Source organism: Diabrotica virgifera, chromosome 2 (assembly GCF_917563875.1).
Source record: "Diabrotica virgifera virgifera chromosome 2, PGI_DIABVI_V3a".
Lineage (NCBI taxonomy): Eukaryota > Metazoa > Arthropoda > Insecta > Coleoptera > Chrysomelidae > Diabrotica > Diabrotica virgifera.
The window spans coordinates 114,834,768-114,858,984 of record NC_065444.1 but is presented as its reverse complement, the minus strand read 5'-3'; the positions used below and the strand labels follow the sequence as shown (position 1 = coordinate 114,858,984).

At 33.7% G+C, this 24,217-nt stretch overlaps 1 protein-coding gene across 1 annotated transcript in view; it reads left to right on the top strand.

Annotated features, from left to right (window-relative positions):
* LOC114337369 (uncharacterized) overlaps positions 1 to 24,217 on the top strand; it is a 72,971-nt gene that overhangs the window by 20,880 nt on the left and 27,874 nt on the right. Inside the window, exon 3 of the mRNA XM_028287782.2 lies at positions 180 to 359. Coding sequence (XP_028143583.1) covers positions 180 to 359 — 180 coding nt within the window. The remainder of the gene's footprint in view (positions 1 to 179; positions 360 to 24,217) is intronic.

Genomic DNA, 24,217 nt, shown 5'->3' with positions numbered 1-24,217 from the left:
TTTTGAAATAAAAATTGATATGTTTTAGCATTTTCAAAAAATCTAATGAATATGCTCAGGTATCAGGTTGAACTCTTTTAATTTTTACTTTTTTTTTAAATCATATATCTTTTCAGTTTGAGATCTGTATTTTATTTTTTCTTGCTGTACCTCTAATTTAAAACAATACAATATTTCAGAAATATACAGACGTCAACAGAAACACAAAGCGGAAATAACATGTACCAGAACTCCAGACGTATCATTGGCATCTGCATCTAGTTCTACATCGACATCTACAACAAAGAGTACAAGTACTTCAGAAACTGTTACCGAAGCAGAAACAATTGGCGAACGATTAAAGCTAGAGTATCTTATGGGTAATACTTTCAAATTGTTCATAATATATAATTATACAATTTTTTTTGCAGGTTTTTGTAATGTTTAAAAATATGCTAGTGTTTAATTTCTACACTGCGGTGCAAAAAAATCGATCTACTAAAAATTTGGTCATTTTTGATGTTTCGAATTTCCTAAACCTGTTGTCCGATTTAAGTGATTTTTTACCACGTTATAACCTTATTCATTGACAATATCTCTGTAATAATATTGTTGCTAGACATTCAAACTATCATTGTATACCGGGTGTACGAATCAAACTGTGTTTTTTTTTTCTCAAAGTTCGCATCAACCTGTGGACTATTCTGGCATTTAAAAAATACTGAAATTAAAACCCAACTATAGCCTCAGGTTTTCTTAACATTTTGTCTTTCGATTCATTCGCTTATGTTGGATAATAAAAAAGTAAGGTACTTTAACAACTGGCCATGTTCGTCATCAGTACAGGGTGTTTCTAAAATATTTGCACAAAACTTTAAGGGGTTATTGTATATGAGAAAATAATGACAATTTGCTCTATAATCATATGTCCGCAAACGCTTCGTTTCCGAGATACGGGATGTTCAATTTTTTTATACAAACTGATGATTTACTTATTGCTTTAAAACCAGTTGATATGTGCAAATCAAATTTGGTGGGTTTTAAAACGTAGTTATTGCACATTTTTTGACATACAATTAAGAATTTAATATTCACCAGTGGCGCGCAAACGGGTATTATGACCGATAATATTACCCGTACGCACGTCAATGGTGAATATAAAATTCTTAATTGTATGTCAAAAAATGTGCAATAACTACGTTTTAAAGGAAACATCCATAAAAAAAAGTCGTAAAAATTTTGGAGTTTTTAATACTCTCCCCCCATTCTGTCGTAAAGCGTCGTTTGCAGTTGACCCCCCCTCATAGCGACGCGTCGCAATTGCAACTCATGACCCCCCATTTTAGTGATTTTTTTAAATTCCATGTTATTCCTTGATTTTTAAAAGTTAGCTCTCAAAGTTTATTAACGAATGTATCCAAATCAGTATTAGGTACTATGTAGCTCATTAATATCCTCGTACTCTCTCAATTCACTGTACAACTAATAATTAGCTTTATAGGGACAAAAGACAACACTTTTATCGGAGTTCCTATGTTTTCTTAACAGCATCATATAAATCTTGATACTTATTTTGTTTTGATTTCAATGCCATTTCTTTTATTAAGTATAAATAGATACAATGTACTAACTAAATAGAATAGAATATTTTATTTCTATTCATTCTTTTAGAATTTTTTCACAGAGAGTATTCAGTAAATAAGTAAACAGTTTAATATTTATTGCTTCCAGACGTTGCTCTGAAAAGAAGCGTTTGTTTAGATACATAGGACAATGTTTTATTGTTTGTTATTCTGTATAAAACTGCTAGCAATATTATTAAGGCTGTGAGTGATAAAAACGAAATGAAAAGTATACGATAAAAGTAATATACAAATTTTTTTCATTCTAAAATAGGGTATATTTTTTATATTCGTGACCTTCAAACGACGTCGGATGTGCACTTATGGCCTCCTCCCCCCTGTCGTATACCATCGTAATAAGCAAAGTCCCCCTCCCCCTTTTCAACGACGTAGTTTATGGATGCTCCGAAAACACACCGAATTTGATCTGCATATCTATATAAATCGTCAGTTTGTAAAACAGAAATTGAACTTCCATTATCTCGGAAACGAAGCGTTTGCGGACATATAAATATAAAACAAATTGCCATTATTTTCCCATGTAAAATTACCCCTTAAAATTTGTCGCACTTATTTAGAAACACCCTGTACTGAAGACAAACATGGCCAGTTGTTAAAGTACCCAACTTTTTTATTATTCAACATAAGCGAAGGAATCGAAATACAAAATGTTAAGAAAATCTGAGGCTATAGTTGGGTTTTATTTCAGTATTTTATAAATACTAAAATAGTCCACAGGGTGATGCGAACTTTGGGAAAAAAACACAGTTTGATTCGTACATCCGGTATACAATGACAGTTAAACTGTCTAGCAACAATACTATTACATCGATATTTTCAGTAGATAAGGTTATAACGTGGTAAAAAATCACTTAAATCGGACAACAGGTTTAGGAAATTCAAAACATCAAAAATTACCAAATTTTTAGTGGATCGAGTTTTTTGCACCGCAGTGTAGTATCAATTATGAAATTGCAAATTTTTTGTTTGTCATTTAAGACTACCGTATGAAAAATAAGATTTGAAAAAAGAACAAGCAATTAATTAGCAAAATACTGAAACTCTTTCGAAACTTTAACCTTATAATCTCGGAGGTAGTGTCAAATTTTTATGGTGATTTTGACACGGATTTTATGAATTTCTTTTGGTAGATAGTACTTGTTTGATAATAGGCCTGGATCCCGCATCTTGCAATAGCAAGCTGAAAATTTGTTAATAGCTTAACGGTGTCTAGTCGGATACACTTTAATGAATGGGAACACTGGAACAGGGGAAGTTTTAGTTGTGGAATAGGTTAAAAATTTGAAATGTCAAACTACGAAAACGTTCCATGTATTTTGTCGGACAGAACTTTCAATTGATTTGTGACCCTTTAATTTTAAACTCTCGTGCAAAAATTAGACTGGTATTTATCACCAACTGGGCATTTTAATAAGTCCGACACATAGAACATGTCAAATGACAGGAAGTATATTGGTGATAAATAGCCGTCTGATTTTTGCATGAGAGTTTAATGAGAGGGTAAAAAATCAATTAGAAGTTCTGTCCGACAAAATACATGGGACCTTTTAGAATAGAATAGAAATATGCTTTATTTTCACTGAATTTTTTTACAATTTTATGGACAAAGCTTACATACAGTCAAAAGAAAAATAATAACAATAACGAATAATAACAACTACAATTTCCTAAAATTAGATAAATCGTCAATATACATATACAGTACATAAGATATAAAAGCAAAGACAAAAACAATTTATTGCAAAATTTATATAAATTACAAATTTAACATACTTACAACAAATAAATAAATGATTAATTATTTATATGGGAAATAAGCCACAATTAAAATGAAAAAAATAATTTTATTAACGTTTCGATTTTTGTTTTTTTAAAGACATATCACATGCTATAATTTTTTATGACGGATATTCTTGAGTTGGGGTTAATTTCATGTAATCGAATGAACTATCTTTCAGTAAGTCGTCCCAGGAACGCAACTCATAAATATTGGCAATATCATTTTAAAGTCTTCTACTTTAAAATGTATAATATATGTCTGAATTGCCAATATAAATGAGTGAGATTAAATAAATTATTAGAAGAATTTTTTTGCTTAGCAACAACACTTTTGTTTATTTTAGTAATATTTTGTATTTTGACAACGGCACCCGATTTTGGCGTCGAAACGTTAATAAAATTATTTTTTTCATTTTAATTGTGGCTTATTTCCCATATAAATAATTAATCATAAAAATGCCACAAGGAAATAGCTTCAGAACAACAAATAAATAAATAAATAAAATACAACCTTAGGAACTGGAAGTTTAAGCTACTGCGTATGAAACCCAATTTTCTGAGTTATTCATTAAGAAATTCTATTGAATATTATGATGTTTTAGATAGATAGGCTTTTGTCATTTTACGGAACTTTGGGAAAGATGTTACAGATTTAAGTTTTAAAGGGAGATGGTTGTAAATTTTTTTTGCGGAATAAAGTATAGATTTCTTTAATAACTCAGTGGATGGGATCGGTAAATAAATATCAAAGATTGCATTTCTGGTGGAGTAAAGATGATTGGGCCTTGCTGGAAAGACATAAAGGTGTTTACGAATTAAACAAAACGCTTCTAGAATATATAAAGAAGTGTAAGGAAGTGTTAAAATTCCGTTATCTCTGAAGTAACTTCTGCAATGTGTAGATCTTCTGAAGCCAAACAAATATCTTATTGCTCTTTTTTGCAATTTAAAAATAACATCAAATTGGGCAGCTCTACTAGAACCCCAGAAGGGAAGACCATATCGAAGATGAGACTCGAACAACGAAAATATGTTATTTTAGAAGATGCTAAATTGAGTTCCCTTGAGACAGATCTTATTGAATAGCAAGCTGAGGTGAGTTTCTTACTTAACGAATCGATATGAAGGGACCATTTGAGGTTGCTGTGTAAAAAAATACCAAGAAATTTTACAGAATCAACGGTACGGATCTGGCTGTTAGTAAGAGGCAAAGGTTAAAGAGCTCCTTTATAGGATAATGCTACTGTTTTATCTACGTTAAAAGAGAGTTAATTAGAGTCAGACCAGGTCTTTATCGTCAGTAGATCTGAAGTTATAGTTTCATGAAAAGATGCAATAGTTGAGTTGCTCCAAGTGATACTGGTATCATCAGCAAAAAGAAAAATTTTCCCATCGGTTTTTGAATTAGTGATGTCATTTATAAAGATAAGTAACAGAAGAGGACCCAATACTGAACCTTATGGTACTCCACATACAATGTTTTTGAGACTAGAGTCAGTATCATAAGCTGATCTTGCCGCTTATAGGCCCTTTCTCACTTCGGGAAGAATTATACACCTACAATAGTCAAGGGAATGTCACCGAAGTTATTATTCCACTGGCTCTCCAAAGCGAAATTTTTAAATAACACGACGTGTTCTGAGGTACTAGAAACCTCAAATTATTTTAGTGATGACAACTTTCGCATGGTTCTGATTAATATTCGTTCTATAAGAAATAAAACTGATGAATTATTTTTGTTTCTGGAAGAATTAGGATTTCCACCGATAGTTGCGGTTACAGAGCACTGGCTTAAAGTCAACGAGCCTTTTTTTGTAGAAAATATACCAGAATTGCCAAGTATGATCGTCCAAGTTCGGCACATGGAGGCATCCTTATTCTTTCTAGAAATAATGATTTTTCTCTGGTAACAAAATATGACTTTTGTTAAGTGGATCCTTCTTTGAGTTTTCCTTAGTTTATAATAAAAATCTTAATTTTTACATTATTTGCATTTATAGATCACCTGACTCTACCGTGGAACAATTTTAAACGGTGACTTTAACATTAATTACGCTGCTGCTTGTGCTACCCAAGTGTCCCTGGCCAACATATTTGAATCGTATGCATGTTAATTCTCCTACAAGGATTACAAAAGCTACATCTACCATGATCAATTATATTGTCTCAGTTTTCTCACCCCTTGATGTCTTCCCTACAGTTATTTATGCGGGACTATCTGATCATGAAGCAGTGTATACGAAGTTTAACATCTTCAGCAATCTCTCCTTAAAAACCCGACGTTTAGGTAGAATTCTTCTGCCCAGAATTTTCGTAAATTCCAAAATTTACGCTTAACTCCTAACTGGCAATTTCCTTCTATAGACGTGGACTATAATTTCAGTGTTTTTCTTGATAAGATTCTCCGCATCTTCAATATGGCATTTCCTTTAATTCCTATTAAGCCAAAACATCGGAAACCTTGGGTTACGAAAGTTATCCGCATATCAGCCCAGAATATGCGTTCACTAAAATACATCAAGAAATTTACTACCAATGTTTCTGTCACTGAATATATCACAAAGTACAGGACAACATATCTAAAACTTATCAAATCAGCTAAAAAAGCCTACTATCAAAATCGTCTGGGAAGCTCTAAAAGTGTTGCAAAAGAAACTTGGTCTATAATAAACGATCTTCGAAATAAAACTCACACATCTCAATCATTTTCCCCTCCAAATCCTGAAAGTCTAAACCATTACTTAGTTAATGTGAGAAAAAATATAAAATCAACTATTTTTCCACAACAAGATCCCATTTCCTATCTCCCTAATTCAAGAAAGGTCTCGAATTTATTCTTTTTAAGACCAGTCAGTAACTCTGAACTGATCCAAACAATCAATAGTATCAAAAGGAAATCATCCTGTAGTACTGATGGACTATTTATAAAAGTTTTCTCTAATCTCACGGAAAATGTGATGGAAATCCTCGTCTCGATTCGAAACTGGTTTCTTAACTAGTAAACAGTGTTCCGATTAGCTCTTAGTTTTTATCAAAATTAAGGTGGTTTTACTTGTTAGAAAATTATCAAAGATGCATCCAGATCTGCAAATGGAGTAGGAGCGGCTTTCACAACAGATAACTATAACAGTTCCTACCAGCTCCCTACCTAAACCTCCATATTCTCAGCTGAACTATTTTCTATCCTCCAGTCACTAACGTTTGTTAACACACATGCCATAAAATTCTCAATAATCATTAGCGATTCCCTAAGTGCACTAACAGCCTTAAAGCAAGTATACCCCAAACATCCTGTCCTGCTTTTAATTAAAGCGGAACTCTTGATATGCCAACAAAATCAAAGATTAGTTCAGTTCCTCTGGGTACCTTCACATTGCGAGATAAGTGGAAATGACAAAGCTGACACATTAGCAAAAAATGCGAGTGAGAATCCGTTAACAGACATCATAACTACTTGCGTTCATACTGATCTAAAGCAATATTTTAAGAACAAGATCATGACAAAATGGCAAACAAATTGGAACAAATCAAACTCTATATAAAGAACAATCAAACAAAGTGTATTGCCGTCGAAACATCCTACTAAGAGAAGAGACCAGGTGCTCATGTCCAGATTGCGACTTGGTCATACGAAGATCACCCACGACTTTATATTAAAGAAGGAAGCCCCTCCAATGTGTTATGTGTGTGATAGTGAACTAACAGTGCAAGATATAATAATAGACTGCCCCCTCTACGTTATAGAACGACAACATCAACAGTTACCAAATACATTTAAAGATTGTTTAAGTGAAAATAATTCATCCAAGACTCTCAATTTTTTACGTACTATAGGGTTCATTAATCAAATTTAATACTTTGTAAAACTTTGTAATTTGATGTCAATACAGTTCATTGCTAATAACACTTTGTGGTTGAAGCAAATTGTAAATAAAAAAAATCCTCGTCTCACTAATTAATGATTCCTTAGAAAAAGGTAAATTTCCAGAGTGCCTAAAGACAGCCATTATTACTCCTCTTCATAAGAGTGGTGAAAAATCTAATGCCTGCAACTATAGACCTATTGCCTTACTACCAGTACTCTCCAAAATTATTGAGAGACTCATTAAAACTCGACTTATGTCCTTTATCGTTGATAACAACATTTTATCACAAAATCAGTTCGGCTTTTTAAATAATAAATGTACCACTGATGCCATGTTTTCTGCACTACATGAGGTTTACTCAGAGGCGTCATTTGGGCGTCCCGGGGGGGCATTTCCCCCCCCCCCCTGGCCCTGAAAATGACTGAAATTTACAAAAAATACATCAATATTCATCATAACATCATATAATGTATTGTATATATAGCGCTTGCCCCCCCCCCCCAAACAAAATTTCAAATGACGCTCCTGGTTACCAAGCACTAAACAATCATCGTTATAGTGCCACTGTTTTCTGTGACTATGCCAAAGCTTTTGATTGTGTAAATCACGACATATTGATTAAAGAACTAAGTTCCTATGGAATTCGAGGTATTTCTTTAAATTGGTTCCAATCCTACTTGAATAATAGGAAACAACTAGTTAGGCTTCCACTTCAGCTGGACCAATTCCATAGGCATCGTTAAATTCTAGAAGAACTTTTCGTAGTTCTTCAGTCTTAGTAGGTAGTCCTTCCGAAGCCAAGAAGAGTTTCACGCTGGTATTGGTATATCCATCATAAAATTTTCGTAGTCTAACGTTCCAAATTTTTAACCTGTTCCACAATTAGAACTTCCCCTGTTCCAGTGTTCCGATACATCAAAGTTTGTCCGACCAGACACTGTTAAGCTATTAACAAATTTTCAGCTTGCTATTAATCAACTTTTTTATATACGCGGGATCCAGACCTATACCGAAAATGTCTGTCAGCTGGCGCGACTCAGGGGCGTTTAGGCAAGCAAAAATATTATGAAAGTAGATGAAAAAAACCTTACAACTTATTATTACGTATTTTTTATGGGAAATAAGCCACAATTTTACTAAAAAATTAATTTATTAACGTTTCGAAGCCCAAATCGGGTTTCGTTGTCAAAATACGTTAATAAATTAATTTTTTAGTAAAATTGTGGCTTATTTCCCATAAAAAATACGTAATTATAAAAATGCCACAAGGAAATAGCTTCAGAACAACACTTACAACTTATATGTCAAATATTTATCTTTGTGCCTTACATCCATTATGGGCTGGTGGTTTCACTGGCTTGAATACATGGCTTTCACCAACTTTCACCCAGGCGGGTCAGGGTCGATTCCCGGCGTCGGAAATCCTTTTGGTTTTTAAAATTGACATTTTGATTTGAAAAATAATAATTGTTTTTATAGTAATTTTTTAAATTGGGTCGTATAAATAATAAAAACGTGGTATTATAGGAAGTTCTTTTTTATAAAAGTGTAATTACTTTTTTTTATTATTAATTTTCCTGGTTTTTTGTCATTTTATGCCCCGGCTTTGGGCCAGCTGAGACATAATTTGTTAATAAGCTTTGGAAAAACTGACTATATAAAAAAGGCCATGCCGAAATGCTGCGGCCAAATTTGACGCTATCTCCCGGACTATTATTAGTTAATACTAAACCATACAGAAAAATCGAAATTAGTAGTCGGAGAGATAGAAGCGGATTTTGCTCGTGATAAGTAATATGAACAAACTACATGGGGATATGTTGAATTAGTTGTGTACATGACTTTCCCATACGGGCGGACACGAGAGTAAGGTACGAGGGCGGACGAGGGTAGTTATAAGGAGTCAAATTCCCGGTTTTTATTATTTTTGTATGACGCTCATGATCGAGATATTGCAACAAAATTTGGGAATAAGTAGGTCCTGATGTAACTAAGCAAAATATCCAGGGGCAGACAGCTTCGTGGGGAACAAAGGAGTGGCGGACAGCGGTGAATATAAGAGTTATAAGGGGTTCTTTGTGACGGTCGTGATCGAGATTTAAAAAAAAAATTAAAAAAAAATACCTGCGCATTACTCCAACCTTCCTAAAGGCTCTTATGAGTGGAAAGATATGCTGAAAAATTTTTCATTAAATTATCTCGGAAAATGATAAAATGTCAGGTTTTTTCTAACGGCGCGACTGCTCCCTGGTTAAAAAAGTTTTAATGAGTTTTCCCCCAAAAGTCCTTCATATTTTTTGGTTATTTCACGTTGAGCGATTCGATTTGGAATTTGACGATTAGGAACCTAAGTTTCATTAGCTACAACTATGCTTCTACTGGGTCTAGAGACATAAATACACCATTTTTTATAAGTTATAGTTTTACGAGGAATATGTTTTTCGATAAAACTCTTACTTTTTGAGTTATTTGTGAGAAACTGCCCACAGACGTGTTTTATTTTTTGTTGAAAAATATTCACAAAAAACATATTGACTCGAAAATAAGTCGAAAAGTAAAATAAAAATTCCATTTTTATTCAGTTGCAATGCGAAGGCAAAACAATCTTATTTTTCACTTAGAATACGGAGCGGAGACCAGCACTCTAAATCGACGATTTTCGACTCTTGTTGGAGTCTCATCGGAGAGAACGTAGGCCTGCTACTCCATACTCTAAGTGACCAACATCAAGAGTTCAGCCCCCACACTGCAACTGACGTGAATGGACTAGGTGACTAGCGTCATCTGGCAATTGAAAGATGAAGTAGTTTTCAACCAGAATAGCAATATTAATAATATTTAAAAATATTAAAATATTACTAATAAACAGAATGAATGACGAGAGACTTCCAAAACAATGTCTGGAATGGCAACCTCCTGAACATCGGAAGCGAGGGAGACCGAAAGTTAATTGGACAACCGGCATCCGGAAAGCGATGAGCGCGCGAGACCTCAGGGATGACCTGTGGCAAAATAGGAAGGAATGGAATTTGGGAATCGGATAACGCCGCAAGACGTTCTAAACCGATCATATATATAAAATATTACTAAAAGATTTTTAAATTGAAAACTTATTGGTCCATTTCCTTAGTAACACCTCCATGGCTTCTAAAATTTGCAAGCCAGATGGATGCTGAAGCGAAGAAGACAAGAGGGAATTCAAAACCTTACAATTCACGACCCCATCTGTTCAGCTGGTAAATTCCAACAGAAAATGGACCTAGTTACTCAAAGAAGTAACGACCAATATAAAAATAAAGTAAAAATTCCATTTTTATTCAGTTGCAATGCGAAGGCAAAACAGTCTTATTTTTCACTTAGAATACGGGGCGCAGTTCAGCACTCTGAATCGACGATTTTCGACTCGTGTTGGAGTCTCATCGGAGAGCACGTAGGCCTGCTACTCCATACTCTAAGTGACCAACATCGAAAGTTCATCCCCCACACCGCAACTCTCGATGTTGTTCACTTAGAGTATGGAGTAGCAGGCCTACGTTCTCTCCGATGAGACTCCAACAAGAGTCGAAAATCGTCGATTCAGAGTGCTGGACTGCTCTCCGTATTCTAAGTGAAAAATAAGATCGTTTTGCCTTCGGATTGCAACTGAATAAAAATGGAATTTTTATTTTATTTTTATATTGGTCGTTACTTTTTGGAGTAACTAGGTCCATTTTCTGTTGGAGTTTACCAGCTGAAAAGACGGGGTCGTGAATTGTAAGTTTTTGAATTCCCTCTTGTCTTATTCGCTTCAGCATCCATCTGGCTTGCAAATTTTAGAAGCCATGGAGGTGTTACCAAGGAAATGGACCAATAAGTTTTCAATTTAAAAATCTTTTAGTAATATTTTAATATTTTTAAATATTAATAATATTGCTATTAGGATTGAAAACTACTTCATAAGTCGAAAAGTATTAATTTAGTGAAAAAACGCTATTCAACAAAACTTGCTTATAATTAGTTAGTTTATCCATTTCCGGACTTAGTTTGAAAGTTTCACCTCCGACAAACAGTGAAACTCACTCCCTGCGCAAAAGCACACATCGGCACAATATTACTTTTTTTCTTTGACATGTTTAGTGTATGCCAAATTTCATGTCAATCCAAACAGTTTTTTAAAATTTGCTTCTTAAAAATTTGGAGGTTTTGCAATATTTTGCCGTGAGTCAATGGACTAATAGTGCGTCTAATAATTTGGCCAGAGACTGTACATGAAAATCAAACGTGGTAAGTATTACTGCAAACTTACACTAAGGTGAGTAAAGAGACACAGTCAATGATTTGCAGTTTACAGTTGTCGTAAAGATTTATTACCTCTTGTTTGAGTTCACAAAAGCTCCTCTCGGATGAAGAGGCTGACTGGTGCCAGGGGAATAAATCGAGACAGAGAATTACATTAACTTCAATGATGTATGATAGGAAACTAATTCACTTTACTGGCTGAACTAACACCGCTATATTTTCACTGCAAAATAATTGGAATGGTGCAATCGTACGGGTATAAAAATAAAAGTATTATAGGTAGGTACATACTACGTTGTATGTTGCTTTGTTGTATATTATTTAATGGTTAATCATATTATGTATTGTTGTATAATTTTTTTTGGAAAAATTTAAAAAATAAATTTATATCAGAGACCACGAAATTATAGATTTTCATCGCCCTGTGTATGACCAAAAATTGTAATAGGATAATTTAGTTAGTAATCAGTGTTTTCTCGGAAAAGTGAAATCGTTAAGAAGGTGGTTTTCTTAATGGGTTTTTGAACTGACTTAAACAATGGTGCGGTCAGATTAGACAATACAACTTATTTCGCTTTGCAATGGATAATAAGACATTTTATAAAAAATTCGAAGAAGATTAAGCGGTAAATAAATTTGTAAAAATAAAACTATGCTTATTTTTAATAAAACAACATTTCGATAATTTAGGGTATTTGTAGTTTTAGGCGGCATGACTCTATAATTGTAGTTTGTAGTTTGACTGACGTTTTGTAAATTATTTGATGGTTGTCAAAAACTCATAAGAAATAGCATTGTTCTTGATTCTCTTTTTAGGTTTGTATTTTTAAGTTATTTTAGTTATATTAATGTTTTTAATCTATCTTGTACATATTGTAAATAAACTCTTTTTTAGATGAATTCATACAGCTATCTCTTACAAGAATAAGAGTACGAAACTACTCTTATAAATCAAGAACTTAAGCTTAGCAAGCGAAAATACTGATAACAATAGATTTTCAAGCCGTTATATGGACAAATTAAGGATGAATATTACATCGATGAAAATTTGTATTGCTGTAGAAGCAAGCTGTAGTGATAGTGAGAAGAATGTGTATAAATTTAAGTGGCTGCAGCCAACAGGGTCTCCTTTTTATTATAAACTGCCTGCTGAAAATCAACTTCAAGATGATCATTCTGAACTATTCCGTTTGAAAAAAGTTAAAAACATTTTAGCGTCTATGATATCAAGTGGATGCTTTCGAATCTGTACCATTGCATTAGATGATAATTTGAAACTGATTTATTTTGATTCAGATGGTGATGTGTTTTATCAAAATGAGTACCTACAGCAGACCTTATTACCAGAGTATGAGAAGACAGAAGCGATTGAACAATCTCCAGCATTAGTCAAGTTGCTCCAAAATAGTAAAACAGGTATACTTAAAGTTGAAAAGAAAAACTATAAAAAAATAAAAGATGATTTTGTACTTCGAAATTTTAATGGGAAACATGTTCCAATGAATTCATGGCTTAATACCTTCGAATCAGAATGTTCGCGATGTGAAGTGGATGCTGATAAAGACAAGATTTTGATTATACGTCTGTTTCTTGATGGAATAGCAAAGGAATGGTTTGAATCAAAAATAATAACATTAGGCTTAGATAACAGTTTTGAGGTATGGAAAATTAATTTTTTAGATAGTTTTTGTGAAACAGGTTGGCATAACCATAGGAAAGCGTATTCTTTTAAGTATATAGATGGTAGTCTTGTTGATTATGCATTTCGTAAAGAAAATTTATTGCTAAATGTCAAAAATGATTTTCCTAGTGATATACATACTAATCGATTTAATTGTGACAAATTTGCCAACTCATATAAAAATAATATTAATAGAGCTGACGTTACAACAATGGAAAAATTGATAGGTGAATTACGAAAATTGGAAAGTTCAGTTATAAGAAAGAAAGATAAATCACAGACAAAACCAAATTTTCAACAAATTTCACAAGAAAAAAAAGTTGTCAATATTGTGATAAAAAAGGATTCTCTGGGAGGTTTCACCCAGAGGCGATGTGCCGTTTAAAGCAAAAAGATATGAAGACAATACAAAAAAACAAATCAAATGATATTAAATATGTTACTAATATTGCTATACAGGAGACATTAAATGAAACGATAACCGACCAAAAAAACTGAATTTGCTGCCATTGATCAAATTTAAAGTATTCCTAAATAATAAAGAATTATGTGGAATCTATGACCCAGGTTCAAATGTTACTCTTCTGAATTCGAAGGTAGCAGGTAAGTTGGGATTAGTTATTCATGAAGATAGGAATATGTTTAAAACGGTAAATGGCAGAACAAATTTTACAGGAAAACTAATTGCAAAAATGAAAATTAATAAGATCGAGAAAAATTTTAATCTTTTTGTAATTAGTGATGAGTATTTCGAGTATGATATTCTACTTGGATTAGATTCTATTTTGAATTTTCAAATGAAACAAGATTTTGATTTAGAAATTTATCAAAGATTAGATGAAAATATTGAAGAGAAGATTGAAAAATTTAATCACAATATTAATATGACTAAATATACAATAAACTTTAATGAAGGAATTCCCAGAGAGCTTTTTGAAGCAAAATTAGAACATTTACAGCCAGATCAGAAAAGTAAAATAGAAATATTACTAAATAAATATGACAATATTTTTGCAAGACATAAATTTGATATTGGGCAAGTTCAAAATAATGAAGCTCAAATTAAACTGTTAGAACATAAATTTGTCGCAAACAAACCATATAGATGCTCAATAGAGGATCAAAAAGAGATATAATTTCAAATAGGACAATTGTTAAAAGCAAATTTAATAGAAGAATCATCTTCGCCCTTTGCAGCACCTGTTACATTGGCTCTTAAAAAAGATGAAGGATCTAAAACAAGATTATGCATTGATTTTCGTGAATTAAACAAATTAATTGTTCCCGAACCACAACCTTTTCCATTAATTGACGAGATTTTGACCAAAACACGGAATGCTAAATTCTTTACTACTTTAGATATAAATTCTGCTTTTTGGTGTATTCCAGTTTGGAATAAAGATAAATATAAGACAGCCTTCGTTACACAAGATGGTCATTGGCAATGGAAATGCTTACCTTTTGGGCTTAAAACATCACCAGCAATATTTCAAAGAATTTTAAGTAATATTATCAGAAAACATAATTTAAACTCATTTTGTATAAATTACAGAGACGATATTTTAATATTTTCATTGTCATTTGAAGAACACTTAGAGCACATTGAAAGACTCATGGAAGCCATTTTAGAAGAGGGATTTAGGCTCAAACTTCTAAAGTTTAATTTTGCAAGGAAAGAGGTAAAATATTTAGGACACATTGTGGGAAACAATTTAGTTCGTCCTTTACATGATAATTTATTATCGATCAGAAATTTTCCAGCACCAGATACCAGGAAAAAAATACGACAGTTTTTGGGAAAAGTCAATTTTTATCACAAATATATAAAAGATTCAGCCAGATTATTAGAACCATTACATAATTTACTTAGAAAAGATATTAAATTCCACTGGTCTTTAAACTGCCAAGCAGCCTTTAATAAGGTAAAGAGTATTCTCTGCTCTGAACCTATTCTAGCTATTTTTGACCCAAATGCTCCTACAATAATATATACCGATGCTAGTATTTTAGGAGTTGGTGCAGTTCTCAAACAAAAACAAGAAGATGGAGAAATGAAACCTGTGGCTTACTTTTCAAAAAAATTGAACAAATATCAGAAAAACAAAAAAGCAATTTTTTTAGAGTGCCTGGCAATTAAAGTAGCATTAAAATTTTGGCAATACTGTCTAATGGGAAGAAAATTTGTAGTTATTACTGATCATAATCCCCTTGAGGGAAGAGAACTTCGTACAAGACCAGATGAAGAATTAGGAGATATGACTCATTTTCTTTCACAATTTGACTTCGACATTAAATATGAACCCGGAAAAGGAAATGTAGAAGCAGACTGCCTTTCTAGAAACCCAGTTTTGGAAAATATAGAAAATGCAGAAACATTTATAAAAACAGTGAACCTAGTGACATTAACTGAGATAAAACAAGACCAGAATAATAATCGACAAGCTATAGATAAAATGATAGGAACAATTTTCAACCAAGATGTATTCTATAAATTGAGGAAGAACCAGAAAAAAATAATATTATCCAAGGATTTTGGAGTGGAGTTAGTAACAAAAATTCACAAATTTTATGGTCATATTTGTGCTGGTAAAGTAATTAACAAAATTAGGAATTTTTACTACATTTGGATTTACTGGCAAAGGATATCTGCCAGAAATGCGAGATCTGCTGGAAAAATAAAACAAGAGTAGGTCCAAAATGTGGTCTCTTGTCACAATTAGGTCCGGCAAAAGAACCTTTCGAGATTATGTCCCTAGATACAATAGGAGGATTTGCTGGCAATTGTTCAACAAAAAAATACCTCCACTTACTTGTAGATCATTTTACCAGATATGCATTTGCAGTTACTTCCAAAAATCAGACGACAGATGATTTCATTAAACTAATCTCTAAAATTCAAGATAAACACCCCATAAAAACATTATTAACAGATCAGTATCCGGGAATTAATTCCAAAATATTTAGAAATAATATGAAACAGTTAAATATTCAACTGGTTTTTACAGCAGTGGATTGCCCATTTTCAAACGGTTTAAATGAAAGACTTAATCAAACATTAGTTAATAGGATAAGATGCAAATTAAATGAAACTAGAAGTAGAGCATGGACAAAAATAGCTGAAGAATGTATAGATAAATATAATAGAACAGATCATTCGGTAACCGGATATAGCCCAGAATATTTGCTTTTTGGAAAAGCGTATCCGATTGTTCCCGAGGAACTTTGTGAAACAAGAAATTTGTCAAAAGATAAGCAAATAGCTTATAAAAATTCAGTACATCATGAATATAACAAAAAACTGTATGACAAAAATAGAAAATTCTATGAATTTAAAGAAGGAGATTGGGCATATGTGGAAAATAAATCCAAGCTAAATAGAAAAAAGCTTGATGAAATAAGACTAGGCCCGTTTCAAATAAAGAAACGAATTTCAAATACGTTATATGAAATAGATATTGGATACAAAAGGAACGATATGAATTATTTTCACATCTCAAAATTTATGCCTTGTGACCAACCATAAACTTAAGTGGTTTGTCATACCTGTTGGTGGGGGGATGTAAAAATAAAACTATGCTTATTTTTAATAAAACAACATTTCGATAATTTAGGGTATTTGTAGTTTTAGGCGGCATGACTCTATAATTGTAGTTTGTAGTTTGACTGACGTTTTGTAAATTATTTGATAATTGTCAAAAACTCATAAGAAATAGCATTGTTCTTGATTCTCTTTTTTAGGTTTGTATTTTTATGTTATTTTAGTTATATTAATGTTTTTAATCTATCTTGTACATATTGTAAATAAACTCTTTTTTAGATGAATTCATACAGCTATCTCTTACAAGAATAAGAGTATGAAACTACTCTTATAAATTTATTGAGTTTAGAATGTAAGGCTTTTTGTTTAGCATTTTGAAACAACGAAAGTAATTTGATGTCTCCGAGAATTTAACAAAATGGAAAGTTGTATATAAATTAAATTGGTTCTTAAGAAATGATAATATGGGGTAGTGGGTAGAAAGGATGTTTTGTGATTGGTGGAAAATAATGGATGGAAGGGATGAGCGTGTTGAGTCTGATTTTGACGAGAGAAAAAATAGGCACTGTGTAATGAATATCTGGAGAGAGCAGTCCAGTTTTTGAAAAGTGGGAAGTCAGTTTAAAGTGGTGAAGTTGGACTTTGCGAGCAGAATCAAGTTGAAATGAAATCGTTGACCGAGTTGAGAAGTTAATTTTCCTGTGTCCGAGGAAGATTCTGTTTCTGTCTAGAACGAGTAGCCGATTGGTATCTATTTGCACAAGATATCGAACAGAGAGAAAACTGAGTCGAGAATTCGAGCTAGTCCTGTTTGTTTGTTTGTGAAGCATTCTGGACTAGAGGGACCTTTCGCAACATCCTAAGAGTACGTGTGGGAGAATCGAAGACGACGCAATCCGGGAAAAAAAGTAGAGAAGAAACAAAAAGGTTAGTCACATCATTTCTGAAACGGAGAGAGTTTGTTTATATCCACACCATATTTCCTTAATTTTTGTATTGAACCGTTCTGTAACATAATTAGTCATTCAAAATTTTAAAGAAGAAATAAGTAATCAGTTCGAAAGGAGAAAAGTAAATTTTATTAAGTTTTGTAAGAATAAGTAACGAATTATTTAAATAACTTTTTTTTGTTAAAACAGAGGAGATATCACAATTAAAGCTTAATTTAGTAGATGAGAAATAGTTGCAACAAATTTAGATTGTAGCATATTATTTAAATCCTATGTTTATGGTATAGGTCTGGATCCCGCGTATGAAAAAAAAGTTGATTAATAGCAAGCTGAAAATTTGTTAATAGCTTAAGGGTGTCTAGTCGGACAAACTTTGATATATGGGAACACTGGAACAGGGGAAGTTTTAATTGTGGAACAGATTAAAAATTTGGAACGGTCAGACCACGAAAACGGCACATGTATTTTGTCCGACAGAACAGACTTAAACTCTCCGAACATAGATTAAACTCTCATGAAAAAATCAGACTGCTATTTATCACCAAATGGGCGTTTTAATGAGTGGAACATGTAGAATATGTCAAATGACAGAAATTATGACAAGTGATAAATAGCAATCTGATTTTGGCATGAGAGTTTAATTTCTGTTCGGAGAGTTTAAGTCTATTCTGTCGGACAAAATAAATGTGCCGTTTTCGTGATCTGACCGTTCCAAATTTTTAACCTGTTCCACAATTAAAACTGCCCCTGTTTCAGTGTTCCCATATATCAAAGTTTATCCGTCTAGACACCCTTAAGCTATTAACAAATTTTCAGCTTGCTATTAATCAACTTTTTTTTCATACGCGGGATCCAGACCTAGTATATTGGTAAATAAATAATATTTTTTAACATCTATATGATATTGAGTGTGTTTAGTTTCCCTGTTTTGTCGTGGATGGAGTAAGTAACTAAAGATACCAGAAGCCACAAACCAAAGGTAAAGCATCAAAAATAAAATAGCCCTGAGAATAAAGTTTATTAGAAAATTTAATTTAAATTTGGTTTTGTTTTACATAAACAGTAATTAAAATAATTGAGTAATTAATTAAATTAAGAATTTGCTCATCAATCTCATAAAAGAGAGAAATACAGAGCATAACAGTATGTATATAGACGTAGTAATTTTGCAGCATTAATTCTAGTTTGTATGTTTGTAGTGCTCCCAGATAACATCTTTCCCTCGACCTAAGTGGAACTTTAAAAAAGCAGATTGGGCGACTTTTACTGCGAGATTGGACAAATGTCTCGTATGGATAACCCCAACACGTACAAACTATATGAGATTTGTTGGCGCAGTTATATCTACAGCGAAGAAAACTATGCCCAGACGATATCGTAGAGATTATGTCCCAGGATGGGATGAAAAATGCGAAAAATTGTATCAAGAATACAACGAAAGCCAAGACCGAGGAATTGCGGACGAACTGCTGCACAGTTTGGATGCAGCCAGACGGCAAAAATGGATGGAAACTGTGGAAAAACTAGACTTTAGTAAACCAAGCAGAAAAGCGTGGTCCTTACTTAGAAAACTTGGTAGTAGCAGACACTCAACTAGAGATAAAGTATCAATAGTTTCCAACAGAGTGGCCTCCCATATTGTAGCAAACTCAAGGGCACCTAGAGATCGTGACCACATCACCAAAGTAAAACAAGAACTAAAAATACTAAAGTCTGCATGCCCACCTACATCTGAATACTCTGAAGAGTTTACTTCAGAAGAAATTACCTCAGCAATATCACAAATTAAGTCTGGAAAGGCACCCGGCTCCGATAAAATACATCCAGAATTTTTACTCCATTGTGGCAAATATGCTAGGAAATGGCTGGCTGATTTCTACACAGATATATTAAAATCAGGAGAAATACCCCATTCCCTTAAAAATGCCTCCATTATAGCCATATTGAAACCAGGAAAAGCAAATGATCAACCCCAAATCTACCGACCGATTGCACTGCTGAGCTGTGTCTATAAACTGTTAAAACGCTTAATCCACAACAGAATTAGTAACAACATATTTGGGGTGATACCTATTGAGCAAGCAGGGTTCAGACCTAACCGCAGCTGCACAGATCAGATCCTATCCCTAACAACACATATTGAAGCAGGTTTTCAAAGAAATCAAAAAACATCCGTTGCTTTCATTGACCTATCAGCTGCATACGACACTGTCTGGAGACAAGGACTAATCTGCAAACTGATCCGTGCCATCCCATGCCAAAAGGTAACCAAACTCATTGATAACATGCTCACCGACAGACCTTTTCACGTCACAATGGGCAACTTAAGAAGTGTCCAAATGAAGCTCAGCAATGGACTGCCACAGGGATCTGTTTTGGTACCCTTACTCTTTAATTTATACATCGCGGATCAACCTAGGACAACTTCGCAGAAATTTGGCTACGCTGACGATTGGGCCATTGCAGCAAGACATAATAACATGAATGTTACAGAAACAATACTGACGGATGACCTTGCTCTTATGGGTGAATATTTTCGCAAATGGAGGCTACGGCCCAATGCAACGAAAACTGAAGTGTGCTGTTTCCATCTGAATAATGCCCAAGACAACAAAAAACTCTCCGTTCACTTTGAAAACAGACTACTCACTCATAACTCAACACCAAAATATCTTGGAGTGACTCTTGACAAAAATTTAAGTTTTAAGGAACACCTACAAAGAACGGCAGAAAAACTGAAGACGCGAAATAATATAATCCAAATGCTATGTGGCACCACATAGGGGCCCTCAGCCTCCGTACTCAGATCATCCGCTCTCGGACTCGTATACTCGGCGGCTGAATATGCTTCGCCGGTATGGCTCAATAGAAAACACACGAAGATCATTGACACCCAATTAAACCAGACAATGCGAATGATCTCAGGTACAATTCGACCAACACCGAACTATTGGCTTCCCATTCTGAGTCACATTCCACCGCCGAAACTAAGAAGAAGTCAAAATGAATTTCGAAATGAATTTCGACTCGATTCGAGTTCTCTGCTTAACCCAGGTATAACCATACCAACAGGCACCGCTAGGAAAACATTCCACTTTGCGGTTCAGAGAACCCATATGAAACGAGTCTGCGTACTCTATACAGAGTATGGCATTAGTAAAATAATAAAATAAGAAAATCTACGGTTTCGTTTTGATTAAAATCTGTCTTCCTCCATCCCCCGATAGTACTAGTTCTAGGTCTACCTGTTTTCAAGGAGGCTCTGAGGAAGACAAATTTTTACCATCAGGGCCGTAGATTCTCGATATAAATTAAAACAATTTATATCGCAGTATGGTTAGAACGCCCTCTAACGGGGAATAAGCGAAATGAATTTCGACTCGATTCGAGTTCTCTGCTTAACCCAGGTATAAACATACCAACAGGCATCGCTAGGAAAACATTCCACTTTGAGGTTCAGAGAACCCATATGAAACGAGTCTGTGTACTCTATACAGAGTATGGCATTAGTAAAATAATAAAATAAGAAAATCTACGGTTTCGTTTTGATTAAAATCTGTCTTCCTCCATCCCCCGGTAGTACTATTTCTAGGTCTACCTGTTTTCAAGGAGGCTCTGAAGTCATTCTGAGGGCTGAAGGGGAAGTCATTCTCTTCTCAGAGAATATCGAAAAATCGATGCTAACCATCAACTACCCATCCACCATGATAAGCTTGATATCGAAATGAACAGACTGCGCTCCAGATATCCCCCATTTTTAAGGGCCACCTCCCTACATCAGGAACATTTCGACCTCACCAACGCTTGGAGAAGACAATGGGAGAGCGACTTACCACAAGAATCACACCAAATGGCCTGTATCGATCAGAAACCGCCAGGCTTTGAACTGCCCCGCAATATATGGACGGCGCTGAACAGAATAAGAACAGGTACCGGTAGATGTGCTGACAGCTTGCATAGATGGGGAAATGCCCTTACTCCTGAGTGTGACTGTGGTACGCAACGGCAGACCGTCCGCCACATTATTGAGGAATGCCCCCGAAGGCGGTACCCTGGAGTTCTCGATGAGTTCCTGAATGCGACCGAAAATGTTTTACATTATATTAATACATTAGATGTTCGTTTGTGATACTTCATGTAATGTTTTATATACTTTTTTTTAAATTATGTGTTCTTATTTTATCTATGCCCTTACGATAAATAAAAAAAATAAATGTATGTTTGTAATACCGGGTGTCCACTTATATTTTCCCCCATTTTAACTGCCTATAACTTCTAAACGGCTTAAAATAGAAATATGCGGTTTCCGCTGAAATGTTTTATTTTAGTAAAAGTTTTGTCTGAATGGACTGAATTTTTCATATCACTTTAAAATACGAAAAGAAAAATGGCGGATTTAAAAAAAAAACGTTGTTGACTTTTTTTTAATGGAACACCCAGTATATTTTCTTGTAAATTAAAAGAAAGATCATTCACCTATCCAACAATATAAAAATTTTCAAAATCGGTTGTCAAATCACTGAGTAATTAATTTTTAAAATGAGCGGTGCAACGTGGATATCACATACCTAAATAACATAACTAAGCAAAATGATATTATGTTATGTGATTTCCACATTGCAGCTTTCATTTTAAAAATTATTTGCTCGGTCATTTGAAAACCGATTTTAAAAAATTTAATATCGCTGGATAGGTAAATGACCGTTTTTTCAAGCTACAAAAAAATGTACTGGGTGTTTCAATAAAAAAAGTCAACAACGTTTTTTTTTACAAAAATCCGCCATTTTTTATTTAAAAGCGACACAAAAAATGGTCAATTACCTAAAAACTTGAAAAAGCGGTTATTTCCCTATCCAACGATATAATTTTTTTTTAAATCGGTGGTCAAATGACAGCAATTAATTTTTAAAATGAGAGATGCAATGTGGAAATCACATATAATGTGATATCCACGGTGCACCTCTCATTTTAAAAATTAATTACTCAGTGATTTGACACCCGATTTTGAAAACCTTTATATCCATAGATAGGTGAATTACCTTTATTTCTATTTACAAAAAAATATACTGGGTGTTCCATTAAAAAAAAGTCAACAACGTTTTTTTTCAAAACTCCGCCATTTTTCTTTTCGTATTTGAAAGCGATATAAAAAATTCAGTCCATTCAGACAAAACTTTTACTAAAATAAAACATTTCAGCGAAAACCGCATATTTCTATCTTATCTTGAGCCGTTTAGAAGTTGTAGGCAGTTGAAATGGGGGAAAATATAAGTGGACACCCGTATTATACGGGTGTCCCAAAAGTAGTGGAACGGTCAAATATTTCGCGAAATAAACATCGGATCGAAAAACTGAAAAATACGTGTTCAATTATTTTCAAAACTTTATCCAATGACACCAAACACCAACCACCCCCACTACACCCCCTGGAGGTGGGGTGGAGGGTAATTTTAAAATCTCAAATGAAAACCCATAGTTTTTCTTACAGATTTGGATTCGTTACGTAAAAGTAAGCAACTTTCATTTAAGACATTTTTTCGAACTGTGGATAGATGGCGCTATAATTGAGAAAAACGATTTATCCCGATACCATAGGTAAATTATAGAAACGGTCTAATATCTCGAGAAATACACTTCCAAAGGAGAAACCAATAAAAAGGTTTTTAAAACTTTTCGAAAACCTATCGAATAACACTAAACATGACCCTGCAACCCACCCCCTGTAGGTGGGGTGGGGGGTAACTTTAAAATCTTAAATAGCAACCCCCACATTTTATTACAGGTTCGGATTCGTCATGAAAAATTAAGCAACATTTATTCGAAACATTTTTTAGAATTGTTGATAGATGGCGCTTTAATTGGAAAAATACGATTTATTAGCGCCATCTATCAGCAATTTTAAAAAATGTTTCGAATAAATGTTGCTTAATATTTCATGACGAATTCGAATCTGCAATAAAAAGTGGGGGTTGCTATTTAAGATTTTAAATTTACGCCCCACCCCGTCTCCAGGGGGTGGGTTGGAGGGTCATTTTTGGTGTTTATCGGTAGATTTTCGAAAAATATTAAAAACCTGTTTTACTCGTACTATCGTTTTGTCGTACTATATACGTAGTATAGTATAATAGATAAAGTTATAAGATCGTGCAAAAAAAATTTTTCAGATTTCACTTTTTTTCGACGTTTTGAGTCTAAAAAGCAAATAAAAAAAACATGTCGGAAATATGTACGTACCTACGTATGTACGTACGTACGTACGTACGTATGTCGCCACCGCCCAGTAAAAACTACCCGACCGATTTTGATGAAATTCAGTATGAGTAAGTTTAAGAGAATTTTGTCGAGAAACTAAGCTTTAAAAAAATCCTCTCAAAGGGGGGCCGAAATAGGTGCGGTTATTTAGGGCCCATTTTTGCAAATTTTGACCGAAATGAATGAAATTCAACTCAAAGTAAGCGCATCGATAGGTAAATAAAAATACGGAATTTGACATTTCCAAATTC